Here is a 26,398-nt window from a genome sequence, read left to right as displayed (position 1 = left end):
CTATAAATTCTATTTTTTAACATACCTAGTAAACTCAATCATCCACTCAAGTATAAAATTAAAACTTTTAGAAAAAAATTAAAATTCAAATCGTTGAGTTGTTTCCTAAAAGTTTTTTTTGTTTAAATTGCGAGTAAAGTCTAATTCTTCAATCTCGTCAAGAAGGGAGCGCACTGTGAATAGTAGCACAAAGTTTTATAGATGTTACATTCAATTTTGAATGTATAAAAAAAAATTAAATAATTAACATATATTTTTTTTAAAAAAAAATTAATATTATTTATATAATTAATACACAAAATACTGAATATAGCATGAATTTAATGGATACCAGACACTAATCTTCTCTTGCATCTGAAATATTTGCACTCATCGTCTTCTTATTTTATTTAACCATTTTTATATAATAAACAAATCAACAGACTCTTTTAGTTGTCTCATTCAGAGAAATTTAACCGTCACTGTATACTTTTTTTATTAATATATATATATATTAAAAATTTACTAATTTGGACATCGCAACGTGCCAACGTACTAAAAGTTAAATTCAATTTTGAACTGCTTAAATTAAATAGATTTAAGCCGAAGATTATAAACAACTTATCACCAACTTCCACTACCGATTGGTAAAACTGCAAATATTACGTTCTTTTTTTTTTCCAAACGCTCCAACTTTAATTTTTTTCACTTTTAATATTTATTTTCAAATTCCTCCAACTTTTATTATTATTTAAATTATAATTTTCTGTACAATTTATTCCCACTAAAAAACAATTATTACAAACACCAACTTTAAATTAATCTATCCAAATGATGATGATGCAATAAAATGGATATAATTTTTAGGTGGGAACTAGCTAGATACTAAGATATGCCAACTATTTTTTTTTTAAATATTTAGTTGCTTAAATTCAAATGTTAATTCCTTTTGTCTTAATCAAGCAATAAACAAAATTAAATTAATGATTAGAGAACAATAATCTTTTTTAATTTTTTTTTTTAAAAAAAAGTCAATCATTACTATGTATGTGCTACTAATTATAATTCAAGACACATCGCCGCTTAAAAAGATTGGTATAGATGCCTTTATTTCCAATCTTTTTATTAGATTATTATTAGATAATTAATGATCCAAAATTTTGTGGATTAGATAATGGAGATTTTAGTTCCAATGATTAGAGGAATGAAATTTTATAAGGTTGTCTATTGATGAATGTAATAATTATATATGTGATTTAATATAGAAGTGGTGGGATTCTTTGAGATTTTTCATGTTATAATGTGGTGGTTGGTGGGGTCTTAAAATTATTGCAATTAGCTGTGTGAGGAAAGGTGTGTGCCTTCCTAGTTGACAAAATAGTATCATTTTCTCCCCCCCCCCCCCACCCCCAATTTGAGCTACATGTATGTGTTATACTGATGTAAATAAAAAAAAATTATTTCAATTTAATTGGAGTATAAAATAATAACATGATAAAGTGATAGATTTTAATAGAGAATAAACGAGTGATGTTGAGTATGGAATTCAAAGTGTCTATTTTGAATTTAGAGGTTATTATTTATAAATAGGATCAAAATTCATGCTGATGAACCAAAATCCCTTATGTTTTTTAATTGAGAGAGCCTCTCGATCGTAGAAGAGTTCGTTGACTTTCGAAAAGATGGTTGTTTTTTGGATAAGGAGACTTTCGAACCCGTACTTTTTTTATTACCACGTGTTTTGTTTTGACGGCTGAAACTTATCTGTATCTTCAACCCTCAGGTTAGGTGGCAAGACCTTTTTGGGATTGAATCGAAAGCATCCTTTTGCCGAAGAGCTCCTTTATCTGCGATCAATCGATTACCTAAATAAGAGCGTTTCTAGCTCATCTCTTCCTGTTGTCGCGTGCTCTAGTTTGACGGGTGAAACATATCAACTCCAGTAATCTCTAGGTAATGTGGAGTAGGTGGTCCTACATGGATTCACCATCTGGACTCCTTGGGGGGTACTCGGATTGGACTTCGTGGCCCTTTTACGGTTTTTGAGCTTTGTATTAGTTTGTGTTCTCGCAATCTCTTTATTTATTTTGGTCCGCTTCGACTTTCTTGGGACAACTCATTTTTATGGGCATCATATGTATACTAGCAATTAAAGCACACTTAATTTTTATATATAATTTAAACTTTCACACTAATGATGTTTTATCCTAATAGTTAAGGCTGAGGTATCTTGAACAAGTTTTGGATTATAGGTTCGAGTCCCATTGAACATACGCGTATTTATTTAACTTTATATGAGTATATAGTAATTTATTTTATCGTTCTTAATTAAACTGATAGATTCATCAAATAGTATTAATATATTATTCAATCGTTTGATGAGATATTGATATAATTAATGATGTGATGTAATAAGAATAAAATATATAAATTGAAAGATCACATATCAAAAAAAGAAAAGAAAGAAAGAAACGTAAAAAAAAATCAGGTTAAGGTATTACTGACACAACAAAAGAATTGGTTAGTAGTATTGAAATGACGTGGAGTTACTTTTATAAAATTAAAAAAAATTATTATAATTAATTTTTAAAATTATCTAATTTGGTGCATATTGTTATCTAATTATCTCAATTTTGGAATAATTTTAAAAATTCTGTAAGGCATAGGACTAATTGTGTCGATTATTTTCAATTCTGAGAGTATTTCCAAAATCTCATAAAGCAGAGGATTGAAAGTGTTGAATCCCCTATTCTATAAGACCAAAATTATAATTTTGCCTTTTTTTGGGTACAAAAAATTAGATTTTAATTTCATATATGTGAATGTTTGTCTACTTACATAATTATTTTATACTTTATTATATTTTTTACTCTATTTGCTATGTAAAAGAAACACTATGTATTGTAATTTTACCAAAAAAATATTTTTTCAACATTTTGTATCAGAAAATATATAAGTTAATATTAAAATAATTTTAAATTATTTAAAAAGGGTAAAAATTAAACTTGAAAATGTTTTAGTAACAAAAAATGTATCAAACAAAACCAATAATGAATGTATTTTAAATTTCAATATCTCAAATACAATCAATTTTTTATAATAAATAATATCTACAAATAACACAGTAAGTAAAAATAAAATAGATTTTTTTTTATTTTTTTAACTTTATATTTATATTTTTCCATCTAATTTTGGATTGAAATAAAATTGAGCTCCGAAAAAATTATTTATAAACATCCGATTTTAATTCCTCTTCATTTATTTTACCAAACATGAAACGCTGTTGTTATACATCACTTTTCATTTTCATATTTTTTATATATTCATTTTTCACTCGAATCAAATAAATTATAAATTGATGTATAAAGTCATTTTTCATCCAAACCAAACAAATAATAAGTTGATGTCTAAAGTCATTTTTCATCTGAATCAAACAAATTATAAATCGATGTATAAAGACACCCTTATTCTTCTTTATTCAAACGACATTAGCAAGAACGTACAAATAAACATCAAACTTTTTTTTGTGAATTTTATTTTTTTTAAATATTTGTATTGTTATAATTAACGTTATTATAACGTTATATATTACTTATCCAAGAAAAAATAATAATTCATAATTCCATGTAATTAATTATTATCCAAAAATAGATTAAAAAAAAAATTGGCAAGTATTGGGGTTTTGTGTGTCACTCACTTCCCCAGTCTTTTTCTTATATATCACAGGATGTGGTGAATGAATATGTTGAATGAAATAAAAATGCATAAAATTATTATAAAAATAGATATATATAATATAGGATAAATTATATTTTACTATCCAAACTATGCTTGTTTTTATACTTAGGTATTTAATATTTTGTGTTTGTGTGTCAATTTACCATCTCAATTATACGAAATTTGCACTTTGCCATATAAAAGGGTTCTTTAGTCGATTTTTCTACTGGAAAAATATCACATATTGTGCATATGTGAAAAGTATTACTGTACATAATCTTTAATTATCACATCTGCACTACATGTGAATTCTTTTGACAAAAAACTTAACAGAAAACCAGACATAAAGACAATGTGTAAAATTTCGTAAAGTTGAGATGGTAAGTTGATAAAAAAAAAATTAAATACAAAAGTGTAATATCGGCTATAGTTCAAAAGGCAAAATATAATTAAAACTTTCAAACTTTGAGAGTTTGGGGACATAATACATTTTTGTGCATGTGATTATGGTAAGTGGGGGGATTTTCTCCTTTATTCTTTGTATAACAAATTATTCCATATCAACTTAATTAAAAAAAAACTCATCACAATCTAAGTAAATAAAATAACTTTTTTTATTTGTTATATATATATATATATATATATATAGATTTGAAGGTTTAGATGTCATTATAATATCATAAAATACAGTCCCCATAATTAATTAATAAATTCACATAAAATAAAATTTATTTTTTTCTTTGAACAAAAACCATATGCGGTTTATTAGTATATGAGGCCTCTTCATCTGTGTCGGCATAACAGACAATCTGTGGCTCATATTAAGCTATGGCCATATGCCATTATGTTGGGGGACCAATATGAGCTACATATACATTTATTACTAATGTATTATTATTGAATTAATTAGTGGAGACTTGCAAACACACACATATATATATGGAACTTTTTTTTTTTTTTGTCTCAATCAGGTTTCGTCGAACCAAATTAGTTACAGAGCAAGTGTATCACATTTGTTATGTGATTAATCATTTTTTTTAAGTTGTACACCAATCATACTACAAATATATTGTACTTGCCATATGATTGATTCAGGTTAGATGGAGTCAGGTTCGAACTAAAATTTATTTATATATATATATATATATATTGTATATACATATTGATTTGAGATTGATGTCGAAGTTATTGATTCTCTTGGTGTGGCCTGAAGTCTGGTTATAACAAGTTAGACCTCGTTAAATTAGACTAAATAAAGATCGAGTAGGACCAACTTTTAATTTTTTTGATACATAAATTAGTGAAATGTAATAAACACAATGGTTCTTACGTATTTGATATATGTCAATTATGTATTTATGGTAATGGTTTGATACTTTAAACATACGATCAAATGCAATACATCAATTCAAAAATGATCAGACGACGTACGGTTGTTTAGATCGATATTGTCAATTAATCGAATCAACCCGAATAGAAAGTACACTAATCCATAGATTAATTCTGGGATACCTAAAATTAGTGAATAATTAGTTAAAATATCACATATAGAATGCATCTAATATTTTTTCCAAGAGATGATCGATAAAAAAAAAAGGTCTTATATGACAAAGTGCAAATATTTGTAAAGTTGATATGATAAGTTGACAAAAAATATTAAATGATAAAATTTAAAAACGCATATAATTCGAATGATAAAATGTAATTACTTAACATTTTATATTTGTATAAAGCCACAAATGCTGGCTTATTTTTTAGGCCACACGATGGCGTTCTCAAAGTTAAATTAGCATGCATCCAAGTTATCCAAAGTTTGGACTTGCAATCTAAATAAGTTTGAGATCTCATGAATAAATTTTGAGATTGTAAGTTAAAGTTTTACTGGATATGTGATATTTGGCATTTGTATTCTTTATGATATTAGTGCATTGGTCGAACGATGTAAACGGTACTTTATTCAAAAGATATTATTTGTTCCGTTTATATATATTTGGAATAATTATACTTTCCTCCTCTAAAGTTTAGTGTAATTGCTTTCTGTTAACCATCCCATGTAATCATAGCATTTTGGATTTTTGTTTACTTTCTGATCTCATTTTGGTTTTGAGCCGTATGGGTAGTTGGATTTTTGTTTACTTTCTGATCTCATGTTGCTTTTGAGCAGTATGGGTATTTGAATTACCTTGAAGGTACTTTTTTATTTCTTTTTCGTTTTTCTTTTTAAGGAATTGAAGGCACTTTTTTGAATCAAGTATATTGCAGGTATAAATTGCAGGGATTGAAGTGCAGACGAAGAAAGAGGAAGTGTAGGATGGAGAAGAGGAAGAGGAGGAGTCACCATCATTCAGATGATGATTTTTCTGATGATTCTGGTGATCTGCGGCATAAAAGGAGGAGTAGAAAGGCATATTCAGACTCTGATTTTGACGTCAGTGCTTCAGATGATTCGCGAGTGGGTAGGGGCAACAAGTGGTCTGAGAAGAAGAGCAGGAAACATCACCATAAAGAAGACTAACTTCTACAGTAGGTGATATGTCTTGTGCTTTTAAGGTTCCTCTAAACTGCTGCTAAATGTGCCCTATTCAATTTTTAATCTGGTGGTTGATGAGGTTTTTATGAAACCACTTTAGCTTAGTGAACAATGCATTAGTTTGGTGCATTTGCTGCTTTTCAGATTGATATAATGTATCGTTTTAATTGCTTTGTTCTTCTGATTGTAAGAATTCTAATATTTACTGAGTATGCTATGTGTGATTCCGACATATGATCGGTCCTGCTAGTTGAAATATTATAGTAATGCTATGGAATTTTATTGAGTTTAAAGTTGTTTTACTTGTTGGTTGTTATTCGATGCTTTGGGAGAAGTCTGCCTGTGGGCATCAAGAAGAGCTTAACTATTGCTGCTCTTTTGAACCCAGTGCTATTGTTGGAGCAAAGAAGGTTGGGCAGCACTTCCCAGTGTGTTTTATTTATGTAATTGTATTAGGGCAATGATTTTGTGATTAATATTATCTAGTTTCTGGATCAACCTCTCTGAAAATCATGATCTGGTGTAGCAGGTTTCTGTTGAGATCATGATGTCCAGAAATATATTTTTATATGTTCTAATCAGCAACTACATTTCTTTTTCAATTTTATCGACCATAAACTTGAGAAGTTTTGTTGAATGATACCCCCTCCTTGTTTCGGCTTTTACATTTCTTTGTCTGTGCATCTTTTTTTTTTTTGTGTGTGTGTGGTGATTGGGTGTGTGTGTGTGTGTGTGCGTGTGGGAGTGTGTGTGTGGTGATTGGGTGTCTGCGTGTGTGTGCGTGTGGGGTGTGTGTGTGTGTTTGTGAGAGTGTGTATGTGTGTGTGTGCGTCTGAGAGTTTATGTGTGTGTGGGCAATGACTTTGTGATTAATATTATCTAATTTTTTGATCAACCTCTCTGAAAATCATAATCTGGTGTAACAGGTTTCTGTTGAGATCATGATGTCCAAGAATATATTTTAATATGTTCTAATCAGCTACTGCATTTCTTTTTCAATTTTATCGATCACAAACTTTAAAAGTTTTGCTGAATAATGCCCCCTCCTTGTTCCGGCTTATCCATTTCCTTGTTTGTGCGTCTTTTTTTTTTGTGTGTGTGTGTGGTGATTATGTGGGTGGGTGTGTGTGTGTGCGTGCGTGAGGGGTGTGTGTGTGTTTGTGAATGTGTGTGTGTGTGTGTGTGCGTGTGTGTGTGAGATAGTGTGTGAGTGAGTGTGTGGTGTGTGGGTGTGTATGGGGTGTGGGTGTGTGTCTGTGTGTGTACGTGTGTGTCACGTTAGAATATTTTTTACTTCTATTTTGAACATAGAAAAAGTGATGTGTTGCTTTTATCTTCTGCGCCAACGAATGCCATCTGCGTCTTGTTACATTTGTCATTCTCCTTCAATTTCTAAGTCTTCATTTCTATCTACATAACCATTTTTGTCATGCAGGATGTCACCGTAGTTTCGCAACATTTTATGCTCATCACGGGTATTGTGTGTCTTTGTGGTCTATTTATATCCTTTGTAATATTTTTGTGTGTTTACATAGATGTGTATTCTCATTTTTGTTTAACTAATATGAAAGAGTATTTATTGAAATAAAAAGCAATAACCTAATATTGTTGTTCTTTTGAACCCATTACTATTATTGGAGCAAAGAAGGTTGCAGTATTTCCTAGTGTATTTTATTTATTTAATTGTATTAGGGCAATGATTTTGTGATTAATATTATCTAGTTTCTCGATCAATCTCTCTGAAAATCATGATCTCTTGTAGCAGATTTCAGTTAAGATCATGATGTCCAGGAATATATTTTTATATGTTCTAATCAGCTACTGCATTTCTTTTTCAATTTTATCGACCACAAATTTGAGAGGTTTTACTGAATGATATCCCCTCTTTGTTTCGCCATTTTCATTTTCTTGTCTGTGCGTCATTTTTGTGTGTGTGTGTGTGTGGTGATTGGGTGTGTGTGTGTGTGTGTGTGTGCGTGTGGTGATTGGGTGTATGTGTGTGTGCGTGTGTAGGTGTGGGGTGTGTATGTGTGTGTGCATGCGTGCGTGTGGGGTGTGTGTGTGTGTGTGCATGTATGTGGGGTGTGGGTGTGGGTGTGTATGCGCGAGTGTGAGAGTGTGTGTGTGTGAGTGAGTGAGTGTGTGGTGTGGGTGGGTATGTGTGTCACTGTAGAATATTTTTTACTTTCATTTTGAACATAGAAGAAGTGATTTGTTGTTTTTATCTTCTGCGCCAACGAATGCCATCTGCGTCTTGTTAATTTGCCATTCTCCTTCAATTTCTAAGTCTTCATTTTTATCTACATAACCCTTTTTCTCATGCAGGATGTCATCATAGTTTCGCAACATTTTATGTTCATTACGGATATTGTGTGTCTTTGTGGCCTATTTATGTCCTTTGTAATATTTTTTTGTGTTTACATAGATGTGTATTCTCATTTTTGTTTACCTAATATGAAAGAGTATTTATTGAAATGAAAAGCAATAACCTAATATTGCTACTCTTTTGTACCCATTGCTTTTATTGAAGCAAAGAAAGTTGCAGCATTTCCCAGTGTGTTTCATTTATATAATTGTATTAGGACAATGATTTTGTGATTAATATTATCTAATTTCTGGATCAACCTCTCTGAAAATCATGATCTGGTGTAGCATGTTTCTATTGAGATCATAATGTCCAGGAATATATTTTTATATGTTCTAATCAGCTACATCATTTCTTTTTCAATTTTATCGATCACAAACTTGAGAAGTTTTGTTGAATGATACCCCCTCCTTGTTCCGATTTTTTTATTTCCTTGTTTGTGCGTCTTTTTTTTGTGTGTGTGTGTGTATGTGTGTGGTGCATGGGGGGGGGGGGATGTGTGTGTGCGTGAGGGGTGTGTTGGGGGGGGGGTGTTTGTGTGTGTGGGGTGTGTGCGTAGGGGAGAGGTGTGTGTGTGTGTGTGTGTGTGTGTGTCACGGTGTAACATTTTTATTTTCATTTTGAACATAAAAGAAGTGAGGTGTTGCTTTTATCTTCTGCGCCAACAAATGTCATCTACGTCTTGTTACATTTGTCATTCTCCTTCAATTTTTAAGTCTTATTTCTATCCACACAACCATTTTTCTCATGTAGGATGTCAACATAGTTTCGCAACATTTTATGATCATTACAGGTATTGTGTTTCTTTGCGGTCTATTCATGTCCTATGTAACATTTTATTGTGTTTGCATAGATGTGTATTCTCATTTTTGTTTACCTGATATGAAAGAGTATTTATTGAAATGAATAGCAATAACAGGACAGAAGAGAATCTTCTTTTTTTCTTTCAATATATCTCGTTAATTAGAGTAATCTTGAATTGATTTACTTTACTAGAAAGGATATAGTGAGAGAAAATAAGTGGAGGATTGATAAAATCTGAATACATAGATCTCATGTAGTTTAGAAAATTACACCTGACACTTTCTGAAATTTACTTTCATCTAACAAATAATTCTTCTATAAACAAATGGATTAAAGGCAATTTTCGTCCTCTAACTTTAGGCCATTCTTGTTTTAGTCTCCTAAGTTACTAGGGTTCCTTTTGGTCTCGTAAAACTGATAAAATCTGAATTTTGGTACAAATTTGGTCGGAAAGTTGAGTCACTTGTCGGAAAAAGTCACATGCCAGGCATATGACTTTTTAAATTGGGGCTTGCATTGAGATTGGTTGAAAGTAAAAGGCTTAAAGGCAATTTTTGTCCTAATTTTAGGTCATTCTCATTTTAGTCCCCTAACTTTAGGTCATTCTCATTTTAGTGCCCTAACTTCAGGTCATATCTTCACCACATCATCTTTTTCAACCAATCACAATGCAAGCGCCAATTTAAAAGGTCACATGCCTGGCATGTGACTTTTTCCGGCGAGTGACTCAACTTTCCGACCAAATTTGTACCAAAATTGAGAGTTTTTCGGTTTTACGGGATCAAAATGGAACCCTAGTAATTTATGGGACTAAAACGAAAATGGCTTGAAGTTAGGGGACGAAAATTGCCTTTAAGCCTAAACAAATTCACTTAATTTACTGATATTAATACAAAAATAAATGAAAATTGATAATTGCCCTCGATGAACTTACTGACTTATTGCAGATTAAATAATTAATTTGTTTCGAACTAAACTATCCTTATAACGGTGAAAATATACCTCCTCACATGCATTAATGCGTGAAGATGTATGATGATATAATTTGGTCATAAAAAATTATGATGATATAATTTCGGACTAAACTATCCTTATAAAGAGGTAATGAACTAGTCGGGATTAAATATAGAAATTTTTCAGTTTTTTTATTAATATCAGTAAATTTAATGAATTTTGACTAATAAAGAGACTTTTGTTAGACGAAAGCAAATTTCAGGGATGCTAAATGTAATTTTTTAAATTATGAAAAATTTATATATAATTATATCAAATCTTAGGGGTAGAAAAGCATAATTAATTATCCCTATATATTTTGTACTTTTATTGAAAAGACAATCGTGTGGAAACAAAGACTTTGGATAGCTTATAGTCCAACACTGTATTAGAAAAAACACCCAACCAAATGCTGTCCTGATAAACAAATTAGCAACTAAAAATTAGTTTAATTATTTAACCAGTGCCACCAAGCAGCGCCTTGAGCTTCTTAACCTGCTCTACGTCGAGGAACGTCGTCTTGGCCACCAAATTCGTCGGAAAATCGTTCTTGAACAGGGCTAACGGGGTAGTCTGAATTCCTGGATTCTGGCTGCTGAAACTCGCAAACGCCAGCACGGTAGTGTTGCCGGCGTTTATGGCGAAATGGAGGAGGCCCTGCGGGGCAACCATGATATCCCACTTGTTCAACGTTTTGATGTACACTTTGTTATCATACGACGATATAAACCCGAATGTTAGCGTCCCCTCGGCAACCAACACCAGTTCCGCCGCCGCCGGGTGGCTGTGGATGGGAACGAGTCCGCCCACCTCCAGGTCCAGACGGGAAATGGAGATCCCCAGGCCGTTCACGCCAGGGAACTGGGCGTCGAACGCCGCGGCAAAGCCGGCGCCGACGCGGTTCTTGGTGCTTCCCGGGGTGGTGAGGCCGTGGTAGAAGAAGTCGTTTACGGTTACTGAGGCGGATTTCTTGCAGGGGTAGCCGGCGGGGCCAGCGGGGAGGGAGAGATCCGCCACGCAGAAGTCTTGGACGAGAGCGTCGGAGGCGGCGGCGGCGAGGAGGAGGGAGAAGATGAAGAGATAGGGAAGCTGCATTGTGGTCTCTGATTCTTCTTTAACTAATTTCAAATGTTAGAGATTTTTGGGTGATGGGATGCGATTTCTTGAAGGGGTTTTGAGGGATTTATATGGAGCAGTGATGTTTATGCATGCATGGTGAATGTGGAAAATGCCAGTTTTCCGGGCTGATTGATATAACAAGATTTGGATGTCATGATTTAGGTCATCAACACTAATTGATGGAAGAATTCATATTATCAACTGTGATCATGGAGCTTGATTCTACATACCATTAAGAGGCAGAATTCACTTTATTAACAATAATTATGGAACTTGATTCATGATATCAATATCAATGTAAGCCATAAATCAATTCGATATATATATATATATATATATAATTAAGTCCACATGAGACAATTTAGTGGATAGACTCAACATCTTTTATAAGAATTTTTGCGTTTGAACGTCGATGTGTGTATGAGTGTGATGGTTGAGTAAGTATATATATATATATATATATATAAAGAAATATATCAAGGGAATGTAGGAGGGAAGATAATGAAATTAAATTATGTGGTTGCCCTTCAGAAAATTGCTAGTGTAGCCTTGAAAATTAATAAAAAATTGGATGACACGGTCAATTTAGACTATTTTTTCTTAATTACAAAACTCTATAATATGTGATTCCATTTTAAAGGGAGTTGGAATCTATTATATATATATATATATATATATATATTTGTGTGTGTGTGTGTGAGTGTGTGTGAAGAGGGTTCTTTGACCAGATTTAAGCCATTTTGACAATACAATGGAATTTTAGAATTTAGGATTTTAGAATTCTTTGACCAAAAAACGACAATCGATTGAGGAACACATGCCGGGCATCCTCCCTATGGTCACCACAACTCATGCTTTGTTGCTCGAAGATTCGTCGTCGTGGGGAGTGCATCATCATTAATCAATATATAACATATACTGTACAAAAATTTAATTTTTAATTTAATTTGAGTAAACTATATTTTGATAATTAATGCAGTAAAAAAAGTTACCGAAAATTTTTTGTATGTGGGGTTGTAAGGTAGTGGCAAGTTTTAATATATTGGAATAAATTATGAGTTTTAATATTATACGCGCAGGAACTAATGTGTGCCACGATGTCTAGTTTTAGTTCCTTTTCAATTAGTTTGGCTGAAAAATTTGAATATTTTACCCATATAATTTTAAAATTGTGACACGATTTAATCCTGTGATTTTAAATTTTGGCAATTTTAGTTCTTTTTTAGTCAATTTGGCTTAAAATTTGAATGTGACTTGCACATGAGCCAATTAAATTGTAATTTAGTCATGTAACTTTCAAATTTGACAATTTTAGTTCTTCTTTGACCAATTTGGTTGTAAATTTGAACATGACTTGCACATGATGCTGATTAAATTATAATTTTAGTCATGTAACTTAGGAGAGAGTGATTTTTTTTAACCTGCACGAATTGATCATAATTAAAATTATAATTTAATAAGGCCATGTGCATGTCACATGCAATTTCTCGATCAAATTTTGTGAAAAATGACTGGAAATGCCCAAATATTAAAATCATAGAACTAAATTGTGAAAGGGGTCTTTGGCCAAACTTAAGCAATTTTGACTAAATTATGAATTTTCAGAATTTTGGACCTTTTCATTTTATTAAAAGAAATTTATTGATTGAATACTATTTTTGACTGAAGCAGTACCTGAGTTTCATGAACAAATTTTCAAAAAAAAATTATCCATTCCGTCTGATTCTTTATAATTTATTATTTTAAAAAGAAATTACAACAAACATAGAATTGATAATTTATAACCTCCCCCTAATAATTATATAATTTTATTAAATATTAAAAAAAATTATTAATATTTGAAATAATAATATAATATTTATAATTATATTAAATTACATAAAGCAAATCTAAATTATTTGAAAAATGATGGAATTTCTTTTTCTTGTTATTTGGTTACATTTAGAGGGTGTAGATACTTTAGTTGGGAGGACCCCCTATGTGTGTTACTCCTATGTGTACTATACATGGTTTGCGACGCAAGCTCCAAGCAATGGAAATTGAAGTAGAGATGTTGTTCAATCTTTTTCGGTATATAAAAGTACAATTACAGTGGGCCTGTAGGAATTATCTCAAGATTTTTAACTATGACGTATTTTAACGTGTCAATCATCTGTATGATATTGATGACTCAACTTATTGTATTGCACTTACTTTTTGAGCTGGCCAAGTTAGGAGAGAAAAACAACTTTATGGGCATTTATACTCTGCTCTAGACCTAGTAGGGCTTGGTCTGCTGGCTATTCAGCGAGTGCCCACCCCCTTTTCCTAGGGCTTCGAAAAGTATCATCAAATATAAATATATAATTAAAATTTTTATGAAAAAAATAAAAATAAAGAGTTCTGTAGTCCAAACACCAACAAGACTTTCACAAAGGCAAGGTTCGTTAAATTAATTACATGATAGGTATTTTTATTTATATTAGTATAGAAAACAAACAAAGGATCTTTATATTTATAAATGGAATTAATGACACCGTCGTAATAATTTTTTAAATATGTCAATCATACTCCTAATCAGATCATTTTAAATATATATTTACAAAAGTTACACTACGTCATTTTAATACTACTACACCAAAGTTAATTTTCTTTTTTTTTTTTAAATATGATTTGTTGGTTTATATATTTTATAATAAATTTTAGTGTAAAATGCACTTTGCCCCCTGAATTATTTTTGATGTAATATGTACACCCCTAAATTAACAAATGTACACTTATCCCCTTAGATGGATAAAAATGCCCCTCATACTTTGAATAATTATATTATTCTCAATATGTTTTAGTATTTTGCACATTAAATCATCACTAATTTTTAGATTAATTATCTTAATAAGAAAATAATTTAAATTAAAAGTGAAGTTTAAATTAATATATATATATATATATTGTAGATACACATTAAATATAATACAACCAATTATTCATATATGCTTTTTAAAATAAATTGATAAATATATATATGTTTAACCAAAAGTTAAATATTTTTAGAAGAAAAAGTAAATAAATGTAAATATTTTATCATATTTTTTAAAGAAAATATATTCAAAAAATCAATAAATGTAAATATTTTATCATATTTTTTAAAGAAAATATATTCAAAAATTATTTAAATTACTCATTTTTATCTAAAAGAATAAATAGTTAATAACTTAATTTTATTACCAAATTAATAGAATCTTTTCATGATTCTTTTTTGTGTATTTTTTATACTCATTCGTTGCTTAACTTTGAATCTATAAGATATAATAAAATTCAAACTATTTAATTCATTATTTATATATTACTTTATTATAATTAAAATATATTTTTTTCAGTTAAGAAAATTTTAATTAAACTTAAAATGCACAACTATTTGAACTATATAATAATATAAGGGCAATATTATTCAAAAAATTAATTATAGGGGATAAGTGTTACATTTGTTAGTTTAAAGGATAAATATTACGTCAAGAATAGTTCAAAAGGGCAAAGTGTATTTTACCTTATATTTTAAAATATGAGATTATTTATTATATGCACGCAAAGATAACGTACCATAACGACTAATATTTATAATGTATCTTGGTATGATATGGATGCGATGAATGCTTCGCGTTGTGAAATATCATTCGTTCTATTTTATATGAATTTTACGATTTAATCTTCAAAATACAATCAGTGAAGGACACAAATAATTTGAATAACTTATAAATCCAACATTGTATTAATTAGAAAAACATTAACTGAGTAACATCGAACCAAAAGCCATCCGGATGCATAATTTAGCAACTGAAAATTAGTTTAATTTATTAATTAGTGCCACCAAGAAGCGCCTTGAGCTTCTTAATCTGCTCCGCGTCGAGGAACGTCGTCTTGGCCACCAACTCCGTCGGAAAATCGTTCTTGAACAGGGCGAACGCCGTAGTCTGCAGGCCTGGATTCTGGCTGCTGAAGCTCGCGAACGCCAGCGCCGTAGTGTTGCCGGAGTTTATCGCGAAATGGAGGAGTCCCTGCGGGACAACCATGACATCCCACTTGTTCAAGGTCTTGATGTACACTTTGTCATCAAATGACGATATGAATCCAAGGGTTAGCGTCCCCTCAACAATCACCACGAGTTCCGTCGCCGCGGGGTGGCTGTGGAGGGGGGCGACTCCGCCCACCGCCAGGTCCAGACGGAGACTGGAGATTCCCAGGCCGTTCAGGCCGGGGAACTGGGAGTCAAACGCCCACGACACGCCGGCCCCGGCGCGGTTATTGGTGCTTCCGGGGGTGGCGAGGCCATGGTAGAAGAAGTCGTTTTCGGTTACTGAAGCGGGTGTCTTGCAGGAGTAGCCAGTGGGGCCGGCGGGAAGGGAGAGGTCTGCCACGCAGAAGTCTTGGACGAGGGCGTAGGAGGCGGCGACGAGGAGGGAGAAGATGAAGAGATATCTAAGACGCATTGTGGGTTTGAGTTTTTGAACTTCAAATGTTAGAGAATTCTGGTTTATGGGCTGCAAATCCTTGATAGGGTGATGGGGTATTTATATGAATTATGGATGAGTGATATTTCTAGAATCTGCATGCATGGTATCAAGTGAAGGCAGGATTTATAGTATGAAGCTTGATTCTGGATATCATTACAAATAGGCAGAATTCACTTAATTAGTAATAATTATGGAACTCCGTTGATGACAGTATAAATAAAGGGGATATAAGTCCGTAGGAGACGGTGTGGCTCTGGCCGGTGGATAGAGGTTTTGAGTGCGAACCTAGGACGTGAGTGTGCGTGTGATTGGTTATTCACAAACAATATAACAAGGAAGATTATGAAATGAAATGAGTTGTCTTGCGTGGAACCTGCCCAGGACAGTTGGGTAAGAATTTCCCAAATTGGGGTTTTACAGGGTACAAATTCACGTGATGTAAACAATTTGTATTTCGTTACAATAATTAAGGTATATTACAAAAATATTTGTGTTTTAAGTGATTTATTTTGTGTTTTGAAGAGATAAATAAATGTGTATTAAAAATAGATTGTACGTTCGAATTTGTGGTTTGAGGTATTTTAAAATAAGTGGTGTAGGTTTGATTTTGAATTTGAGAGACGAAAATCAATGTTTATTGTCAAATCATATCTCTTTTATATATATTTTATATATAAATATTGTATGTTTAATGTTGTGTTTTAGATTACAAAAATTACTGTTTATTGTCAAATTATGTCACTTTTATATTATATATAAATGTGTGTGTATATATATTATATAAAAAGTTGAAAAAAAAAACACACAAATAAGGTGTAAAAACACAAAAATAAATATTATGTGTGTTTTATCTTGTCTTGAAAAATGCGAAAACATAAAACCAAACATAATGAACAACTTCCTCTAAAGTTTAGCATAATTATGAATACTCCTTGTTTTTTTGAAAAATTACCAATACCCTCTAATTTTAACGGCCGTATAACAATTACCCAATCCGTTACGTTTTCATCCATTTTTTGTAGTGAACTGACCAAAATTTCTTTATGAATTAAGAATTATGATTTTTTTTATTTTTTATGGAATGACTGGATAATTTTTTTATGATTTTAAAAAAATTTCAATTCACCTTGTTTAATTTTTTTAAACTTTATTTTTAAAAGATATAGTAATGGCAAAGTTGATAATTTCATACCTCTATCCAAAAATTACATAATTTCATCAAATATTAGGAGAGTATTTATAATTTTTCAAACAATAAGAAAATATTCGTAATTATTTCAAACTTCTAAAAAGATCATTATAATTTACCCAAATAACTATTTTAAAAAATTAGGATGAATATTTTGTGATGGAAGATATCATCTCAATTTGGACGATTTTTGCAACGAATTACAACTGTGATGTCATCATGTTATTCAGAACGAGTTGACAAGTTTTGAGATAGCAATACCACCTCAAAATCGATTGCAAAATGAGATTGGCCACTTTTTATCACAAAAATCTTCCCAAAAAGTGTGTGTAGATAATGAAGAGTGGTGATGTAGAAAATAAAAATCTTGATTTTGAGGTTGTATGGTTAAATATATTAAAATTTATTAAAATTATTCTTATAAAAAAAATAAAAATAATTTATAAATATATGTTTTAATGGATACTTTAAGAATATTTACTTTTTCTCTCTCAAGTTCTCGGTCCAGCTTCCTCCCACTTAATGCGATGAAACATTCTAATACGAACTTGGTTCAATCAAATCTGAATTAATTATATATTTGTTATTGGTGTACAATTAAGAAAAAAATGATCAATGCCGTAACAAGTATATTATAATTAATTTAGTTCGTGGGAGTCGGATTCGGTTTCGAATTTTTCTTATTTGAATTAGAGCCCAACACTAGATCAGAAAACCATTAAAATACCAAATTGAAGAAAGCATAAACACTAATTAAAAGAGTTTGTAACACCAAAACCAAATGCTGCTCCGATGAAGCAAATTAGCAACTTAAAGTTGGTTTAATTAATTAATTAGTGCCACCAAGCAGCGCCTTGAGCTTCTTAATCTGCTCCGTGTCGAGGAATGTCGTCTTGGCCACCAACTCCGTCGGGAAATCGTTCTTGAACAGGGAGAACGCCGTAATCTGCAGGCCTGGATTCTGGCTGCTGAAGCTCGCGAAAGCCAGCGCCGTAGTGTTGCCGGAGTTTATCCCAAAATGGAGGAGGCCCTGCGGGAGAACCATGATACCCCCCTTGTTCACCGTCTTGACGTACACTTTGTTTTCAAACGACGATATGAATCCGAGGGTTAGCGTCCCCTCGATAACCAGTACGAGTTCCGACGCCGCCGGGTGGCTGTGGAGGGGTACGACTCCGCCCACCGCCAGGTCCACACGGGCAATGGAGACACCCAGGCCGTTCACGCCAGGGAACTGGGCGTCAAACGCCGTCGTCACGCCGGCGCCGAGTATATTTTTGGTGCTTCCGGCGGTGGCGAGGCCCTGGTAGAGAAGTCGTCTTCAGTTACTGAGGAGGATTTCTTGCAGGGGTAGCCGGCGGGGCCGGCGGGGAGGGAGAGGTCCGCCACGCAGAAGTCTTGGACGAGGGCGTCGGAGGTGGCAGCGGCGAGGAGGGAGAAGATTAAGAGATATGGAAGATGCATTGTGGGGTTTTAATTCTTCTCCAACTTCAATTGTGTCAGAGATTTCTGGTTTGTGGCATGCAATTTCTTGATAGGATTTGGGGGATTTATATGGGCTACTGACTTCTCCATGCCTATGGTGCGTGAAAATTAAGTGTAATATTTTTGTTATATGATTGGTCTATAATTTTAAAAAAATAATCAATTATATAATAAATATAATATACTTATTTTGTGATTAATTTAATTCAATAAAATCTGATCTAAATAATAATTTTTCATACAATAAGCATGAAAAATCTCTATACGTTAATATATATTATCATTTTTCATGAAAAATATATGATTTGAATTTTGTATAAGTTGTTGTGTAAAAATAAAAATATATTTAAATTAACTAATAAAATTATATTAATAAATATATTTTCATGTTTAATTAATGTTTGAAAAATGAAAAAGTGAAAATAAAAACATATAGACAAACTGGGTATCAATTTTCTGGATTGTGATGCATGTGATTGATATGACAAGACTTGATGTAATCATTTTTTCCATCATCAACATTAAAAATGAAAAATTCACATTATCAACAATAATTATAAAGTTTGATTCGCAATTAAAAAATAATAATGTAATAATTTTTGGGAGACTGCCTAGTGGTGTGGGATCAAATTCACTCACAATCTTTATCAGGTCTTGGATTTAGACCTGGCCCGATGGGTGCGAGCACAAAAAAATATATTTAAAAAATATCAAGAGAAAAAGGTCATAAAACAAAATTATGTGGATGTCCGAAGAAAGCTATCAAATGTAGCCTTGACAAATAAAAATTGGACAATACAGTCAATTTTTAAATATGAAAGTTATATCTTTAATTAGATAATTTTAAAAATTAACTGTATATTTCAAGACTACTTTACTAATCATTTATTTGTCGATAATACGTTCTTTTATTTTTTTAAATGTGATTTATTGATTTATATATTTTGTCTTAATTTATAATATATTTTAAAATATAAAATAATATTTATTATGTATATATAAAAACAATGTATCACTGCGGCTAGTAAATAAAATTATAAGCTTTTGCAACATTAAACTCCGTGCTGGTTTCTTTCACAAGAAAACAAAAACCTTCTTTTCAGGTACAAAAATTGTCTACATGTATATATGAAAAATATTCCTATCTCAAATATCTACGTAATTATGACTTTCTATTCGAATTGACACAAAAATTTAAAAATTGCATTTATAACGTCCAGATAACATGTACATGCCAATAAGGCGAGTTTAATTGTCAAAATTGAGGCTCAATTATGATACTTCATGAACATGTTTGATATTAATTATCAGTATATTTATTGTTATAGTTGCTTATCAGATATAAATATTTGATATTGATGATTTTCTTTTTTGAAATCGATTACAATGACATCATAAATTTCGATCATCGTCAATTAATATATGCCAATTATCAATGTCAAATATGTGGACTAACCACTAACTACTATTACAATAAATTAACAAATATTATTAAAATAGATAGATACCCGTATATTGATGGGAATACGAATGCATGACTTCACGGAATCTCAATTGCGCTAATTAAATTAGATCTCATTGACATATTAATGACTAATATATTAATAATTGTGTTGTCAATGGTTGAGATTGCAATGTAATTGTAATTAATTTTATTTAAAAAAAGAAAAACATGAGCATGGTTTTCTAGGAAAAAATCTCAAAATGTACGTTGGTGGTCCAAGAATTTCATGCAATTTGTCTTGACTAGAGAAATGAAATGAGATGTATGGATCTTATGGCTTGCCTATCTTATTGGGAATTTTGCATCATGTGCAAAATCCCTTTGTGTCCATAATGGAATTAAAAGTATGTTTGGTTTGATCTAAAAGTATGAGTACGAAACAAGTCAAAGTAAAAATAAATGTATAAAAAATAGTTTGGTATTTGGTTAGGATGAATATATGAAGAGGAAGTAAAACTCGATCACAATGTTTGGTTTTGTGTTTTGGCCCATTTTAGAGATGGGCCAAAAAATCTTGTTTTGTTTTTGTGTTTTGCACACCTTCACTAGGTGTGCAATTGTAACTTATTTATTTTTATTATTTTTTTATTATTTTTTATTCTTCTCTTATCATAAATATATATATTATATTTCACTAACAAACAAAATACTATATATACATACACATATATATTACTAAATATATATATTAAAAGACATGATTTGACAATGAACAGTAACTCCTGTCTCCCAAATTCCAACATCAAACCTACACTACTTATTTTACATTATTTTATATTATATTAAAACACAAATCTAAACATACCATTTATCTCCAAAACACAAAAACAAAAACATCCAAAACATTAATCCAAATATAGTGGATGTATGTGAAGCTCCTCCGTAGTTTAATTTTCTTTCTATTTAATATTGAGCGGAAAAGTGAAAGTATAAGACCAAAAAGACATATATATATATATATGTTTTAATTTTATTTACTCTATTTATATATATATACATATAGTTTTCTTCCAATCTTTTCTCCGTCTCGTTGATAATGCCTTACATAATCGCCAGAGAAAATATAACAAAATAGCTGAAAAATTACTGCATCGAAGTCAACGATAAATATTTTTATTAATAAAAAAGTGTTTTTGTTCTTGTTTGTTGAATATTTTTATTAGTAAGGCTTTTAAACTTTTGATATACTAAAATTATATTAGTATAAGAATAATTTCTTTATTTTGTGATGTTAAAAGAAGAGAAGTATTATTTAGTGAATTTATGGTAATTCTCAATCTGTTTTTTTTTTACCAAATAAGTGGAAGTATTTGATATTTACTTTGCTTCATGTAGGTTCCGTCTGCTCAATCACATGTAAAGAGGGTACTTAAAAATTTTGAAAATTACCGAAAATCGATAAAAATCAGTTTTTGTTGTTTTTTAAGTGGATAAAAAATGTTGTAAATAACCAAAGTTTGATTGTAGATATTTTGTTATTATATATCTATGTGTTCTATTTATTAAGTATATGTGGAAGGTTAAAGTAATCAGATTTAGTTGTCAAAATTTATATATTGACCAAAATACCCTCGGACAAATATATATATTTTTTTATACACAAAATGGCTGTCTTTTTGAATTTTATGTGTGAATAATATTTATTTATGGACATCTAAAACTAATGAAAATTGTCTAAGAAATTACCATTTATGGATAAATTATTTATTTTATTTTTTTCTAATTCATATAATTAATAAAAATACTTAAATTACGTACAAAGAACGAGCTGGTATACTATGATAGCTAGTATAAATAATTGATCAACATTTGCTTTGACTTTATTTTTCGTACCCTATAAATAAAACTTAAGAACTGCTCCTCGTATATAAACTTAATTTTTTTAAGTACATTTAAAAATTGATTTATGGTTAAAACGTATGTATAATTATTCTTATACCCCAACTACGGCAGGTCGAGATTTACTTGCCACAAATATGACCTAAAATTATGTTGGACTTGGAAGAATGGATTTGGACCTTTTGGTTTTGGGCTCCGAACATAATTCGAAATGGAGTTTCAATTGGGTTGGGTCAGGTTATGTCTCATGGCATGGCCCCAATCTATTGATTCATAATGGTGCACAGCGGGTCAGATCGGTCCATAATTAACACAAAAAACTCAGTCCAGTACTTCTCGTGGTCGGTCTCGATCCTAGAGTGGTCCTGAACCTTCAAATGAGTCTAATCGAACCAGGCGGTACATTCCATTGCAATTTCTTCTCCCTTTTGGTGTCGATTCGGCCGGTCCATTTTTATGAGCATCAATAGTTATTAAATTGCTTTGGTTTAAATTTTAGATTATCTATTATTTATCTATTTTTATAATTGAAAATTTTATTCAGTTATTTATTTATCCATACCACCCCGATTCTTTACAGTAACTATCTTTGATAGACAAAATATAAAAAGATCGGTTACGCACTTATTTACATTTATTTATGTTACAAATAACCATGTTAGTAGTTAAGTAGTTCGATCAACAATATTTTATTATACACATTTAAAAATTAAAATTTTATTGACTTAATTCAAGTATTCACGTTCTATTCATTTAATTAACAGATACAATAAAATTTTTATAGAATATACTTCGAGTGCCGATATTAACAGACAAAAAATACTAAAATTGAATACTTCAAATATGAACATTTTATTTAATTAATTAATTTAGTAGTCCTCAAGCAATTAAAAAATTAAGACATCCAATGACTCATCATATCATCCTAATTACCAAACCTACTGATTTCATTCATAGTACTCTATTATTGTATATTTAACTACCTTTGCCAACCGGTCAACCGGCATTACCAAATGCCAACAACATAAAACACATTCATACGGAAAACAACATTAACAAAAGGGTCTGTTTGGCACAACTCCTCCTAACCTACCCTAAAATGCCCACCAATTACCTTTCTGTTTATACTACATTAAAGTCCTGTAATTTAGTGGATGTCGTGTCTCAAGATGATGTCATCCATTTTATGTGGTGGGATTATGAAAAATTTTAATCCCAAACGAGTTTGGTTTAATTTAAATTCAGAGTGCGTTTTGCTGAATTTGTAAGTTTTTTTTTTTCTTTTTTTAAATGTTTGTGAGTTTATAAGATACTAAAATGTTTTGGTATAATTATGAAGGGTAAATTATAACGGGTTCATCTGAATATAAGTGTTAAATACACTTTGCATTCCTGAACTATGCATAAAGTGCATTTACACCCCTGAACTATAAAATGTGACAAAATAACCCCTCATGGTATATACTATTTTTTATGACGAAAATGCCCTTACTATTTACACATATCTCTATTATAATCATTCTTCTAAATATAATTTGAATTATTATAAATAATTTTATTTAAAGTAGATACTACTCAAAATTTATAATTTTTAGACTAAGTATAAATTTGTATAAATTCCATAAATTTACAATTTTTATATTTTTTACACAACTAGTAAAAAATTTACATAATTTTGCCTATATTATATTGAACTTTTTTAAAAAATAAATTATCAATACAAATTTAGAATATTACATAGAACATATATATATATTGTACAATATGCAAATTTATAATATAATTAATATATAATATTTTATATTTTTTAAGTAATGATATGATATATTTTTATTATGTGAACATGTAAATGAATAAAAATTTATAACTTATATAACATAATTTTTTTATAATATTATATGCATTATGTATTGACACATATTTGTATGTATTTTTTAACATAATTTATTTTTTACAAATATTATTTTTAAAATAAAATATGAGTAAAATTTTAAATTACTAAAAAAAATTTAGGATAGATATTTTAATAAAATATATTTTAGAAAGTAGAATAAAAAAGTATAGGGGTAAGTGAGAAAAGGTATTTTTATTTTATCAATACCAAATTATTTTATCAGGGGTGTTTTTATTTTCTTTCATACTTTAGAGATGCAAATGAAACTAAATATCTAGTTCAAGGGTGCAAAGTGTATTTAATCCTTATTACAATTACCCTCTTGTTGTTTAAAAATTACAAGTATATCCCTGAAATTAATGATAGTATAATAAATACCTTTCATGACAACCCATAATTTAAAGAGGTATTTGTAATTTTTCAAATAATATATAACTAACTTTTATGGGAATCGATTGTAATTTACCTCATTCTAAAAGAATAAGTTTATAAAATTGGAAAATAAGACTATCTAAGAGAGTATAAGCGAATTTTGAAGAAATCAAGGGCTGTGTTTGGATTTGTGTCTTTGTATTTTTCGAAAGAAGATAAAACACACTTAATATTTATTTTTGTGTTTTTACACTTTATCTGCATGTTTTTCTGTTTTTCAACTTTCTATATATAATATATATATATATACATAATATAAAACAAACATGATTTGACAATAAACAGTAATTTTTGTCTCCAAAAAATACAATATTAAACATAAAATATTTATATATAAATATATATGATTTGACAATAAATAGTGATTTTTGTCTTCCAAATCCCAACATCAAACCTACACCATTTATTTTAAAATATTTTAAATTACCTCAAAACACAAATTCAAACATATCATCTATTTTCAGCACATACTTATTTATCTCTATTTTTCTCTATCTATCTCTAAAATACAAAATAAAACACTCAAACTTAAAATCCAAACACAATGAAGGGTTCTCGATTTATTTTAGGATTTTAAGTAATTTCTTCGATTTTGATTATATTAATTACAGAACTGTTGTTACTAACATATATGAGCGTCATAATGTTGTTTTATTCAAATACTTAATAACTTATTTTTTAAATAACATCTAGAATTTTAAAGCCCTAAAAAATTAATTTAGAGATACACCCTCTAAGTAATAAAAAAAATCATTTTATTTATTTGGTCAAACCGAAATTGAAGAGTACAAGAAGGACCACTGAAACAAGTTGACCAACATTTATCTGTTTCAAAGAGTATATAAGCTCTAATTATTTTATATTGGATTTGATGAACTCTTCTATTATTTTTGTACCAGTCGTTGTTTAAAATATTACAAAATCTTATATTATTTTTATTTTTTTAAAGGAGGGTTAAGATTGATTCCCCAATTTTACATTGGAATTACAAGATTTGATATTAAACTCGTTTCTGGGTTGGCATTTATAATTTTTGAAGCCCCTAAAATTAATATTTGGAATTATGTATTGGAGGTATTGTGATCTATAATGGTGTGTAAATATTAAATTAATAATTATAGTCCCACTTATTTTTTATATATTTAGAATTAGGCCATCAAAAGCATATGAAATAAATTATTTACATTATTAACTAAAATAAAAATTGGTAGAGTCAAATTAAAAAATCGAATTGTTTAAAGTTGTGAAAAATAGTAACTAGGATCAAAATCAAGCTAGAAAAAATAGGCCGTGGATGATAGAATAGCATGATGCGATAATTACATCGTTTTATTTTTTGAATTTGGTGTAATTATATATAATTTTTTTTATAATTTAAAAAATTATATTTAGTATTTATGACATTTATTTATGTTTACTAAAAGAATTCCTCCTAACTAAATTAATCGCTTTTGCTATTATTAGGAAAAAAAATAGACGAAAGTTCTTTTTTGCTCTCAATTGTGTTATTAATGACTTATTACAGGTTAAATAAATTTATTTTGAGCAAACTAGCATTATAAAGATGAATATATACCTATTCATATGCATTAGTGTGTGAAAGATGCATAAAGGTAGTTTTGTTAGATAATAAATTATTTGACCTGTAATAAATTAATTAAAAAATAAATATAAATATTAATTCATTTTTGTTAACTAATATCAGAGTAAATTTTGACTAATGAATGTATTTATTTATTGGACTAATATAAGATATTAGATGTTATTTTTCAAATTTCAGGATAGGACAATAATATACCTACCATGATTGCTGCAAGACTGCTCCCATCCAAACAGATCCTTAGGTCAAAATTGGCCCACTTCTTGGACTTTTACATGGGTGATGGGTCCATGTTCATAGCATCCCCATATTCAAAGTTCAAACCCCCAATCCCCAATTTATTTTTATTTTTCATAGAAAAATCTGAAAACCCATCACTTAAATTAAAAACCCATTAATTAAAAAGGCATTAAATTATGGGATTAATGAGAAAAGTAGGATGGTAATTACATCATGCGCCC

At 30.1% G+C, this 26,398-nt stretch overlaps 2 protein-coding genes and 1 pseudogene across 2 annotated transcripts; all 3 read right to left on the bottom strand.

Moving 5' to 3' along the window:
* Positions 1 to 10,762: 10,762 nt before the first annotated feature.
* On the bottom strand, positions 10,763 to 11,590 carry LOC105161918 (auxin-binding protein ABP20-like). Its single transcript, XM_011079773.2, has one exon. It carries the CDS (start codon positions 11,481 to 11,483, stop codon positions 10,845 to 10,847), a length of 639 nt encoding a protein of 212 aa, XP_011078075.1. The 5' UTR covers positions 11,484 to 11,590; the 3' UTR covers positions 10,763 to 10,844.
* A 3,644-nt stretch (positions 11,591 to 15,234) lies between these two features.
* Positions 15,235 to 16,019, bottom strand: LOC105161917 (auxin-binding protein ABP19a-like). Its single transcript, XM_011079772.3, has one exon. It carries the CDS (start codon positions 15,968 to 15,970, stop codon positions 15,338 to 15,340), a length of 633 nt encoding a protein of 210 aa, XP_011078074.1. The 5' UTR covers positions 15,971 to 16,019; the 3' UTR covers positions 15,235 to 15,337.
* Positions 16,020 to 17,933: 1,914 nt separating this feature from the next.
* LOC105161916 (auxin-binding protein ABP20-like) lies at positions 17,934 to 18,747 on the bottom strand (annotated as a pseudogene).
* Positions 18,748 to 26,398: the final 7,651 nt, after the last annotated feature.

Source organism: Sesamum indicum, linkage group LG5 (assembly GCF_026168435.1).
Source record: "Sesamum indicum cultivar Baizhima isolate 11 linkage group LG5, ASM2616843v1, whole genome shotgun sequence".
Lineage (NCBI taxonomy): Eukaryota > Viridiplantae > Streptophyta > Magnoliopsida > Lamiales > Pedaliaceae > Sesamum > Sesamum indicum.
This window is presented reverse-complemented; position numbering and strand designations above follow the sequence as displayed.

Excerpts from the sequence above, each read along its gene's own strand:
- LOC105161918 (XM_011079773.2), bottom strand. The coding sequence starts at position 11,483 with ATGCAGCTTCCCTATCTCTTCATCTTCTCCCTCCTCCTCGCCGCCGCC.
- LOC105161917 (XM_011079772.3), bottom strand. The coding sequence starts at position 15,970 with ATGCGTCTTAGATATCTCTTCATCTTCTCCCTCCTCGTCGCCGCCTCC.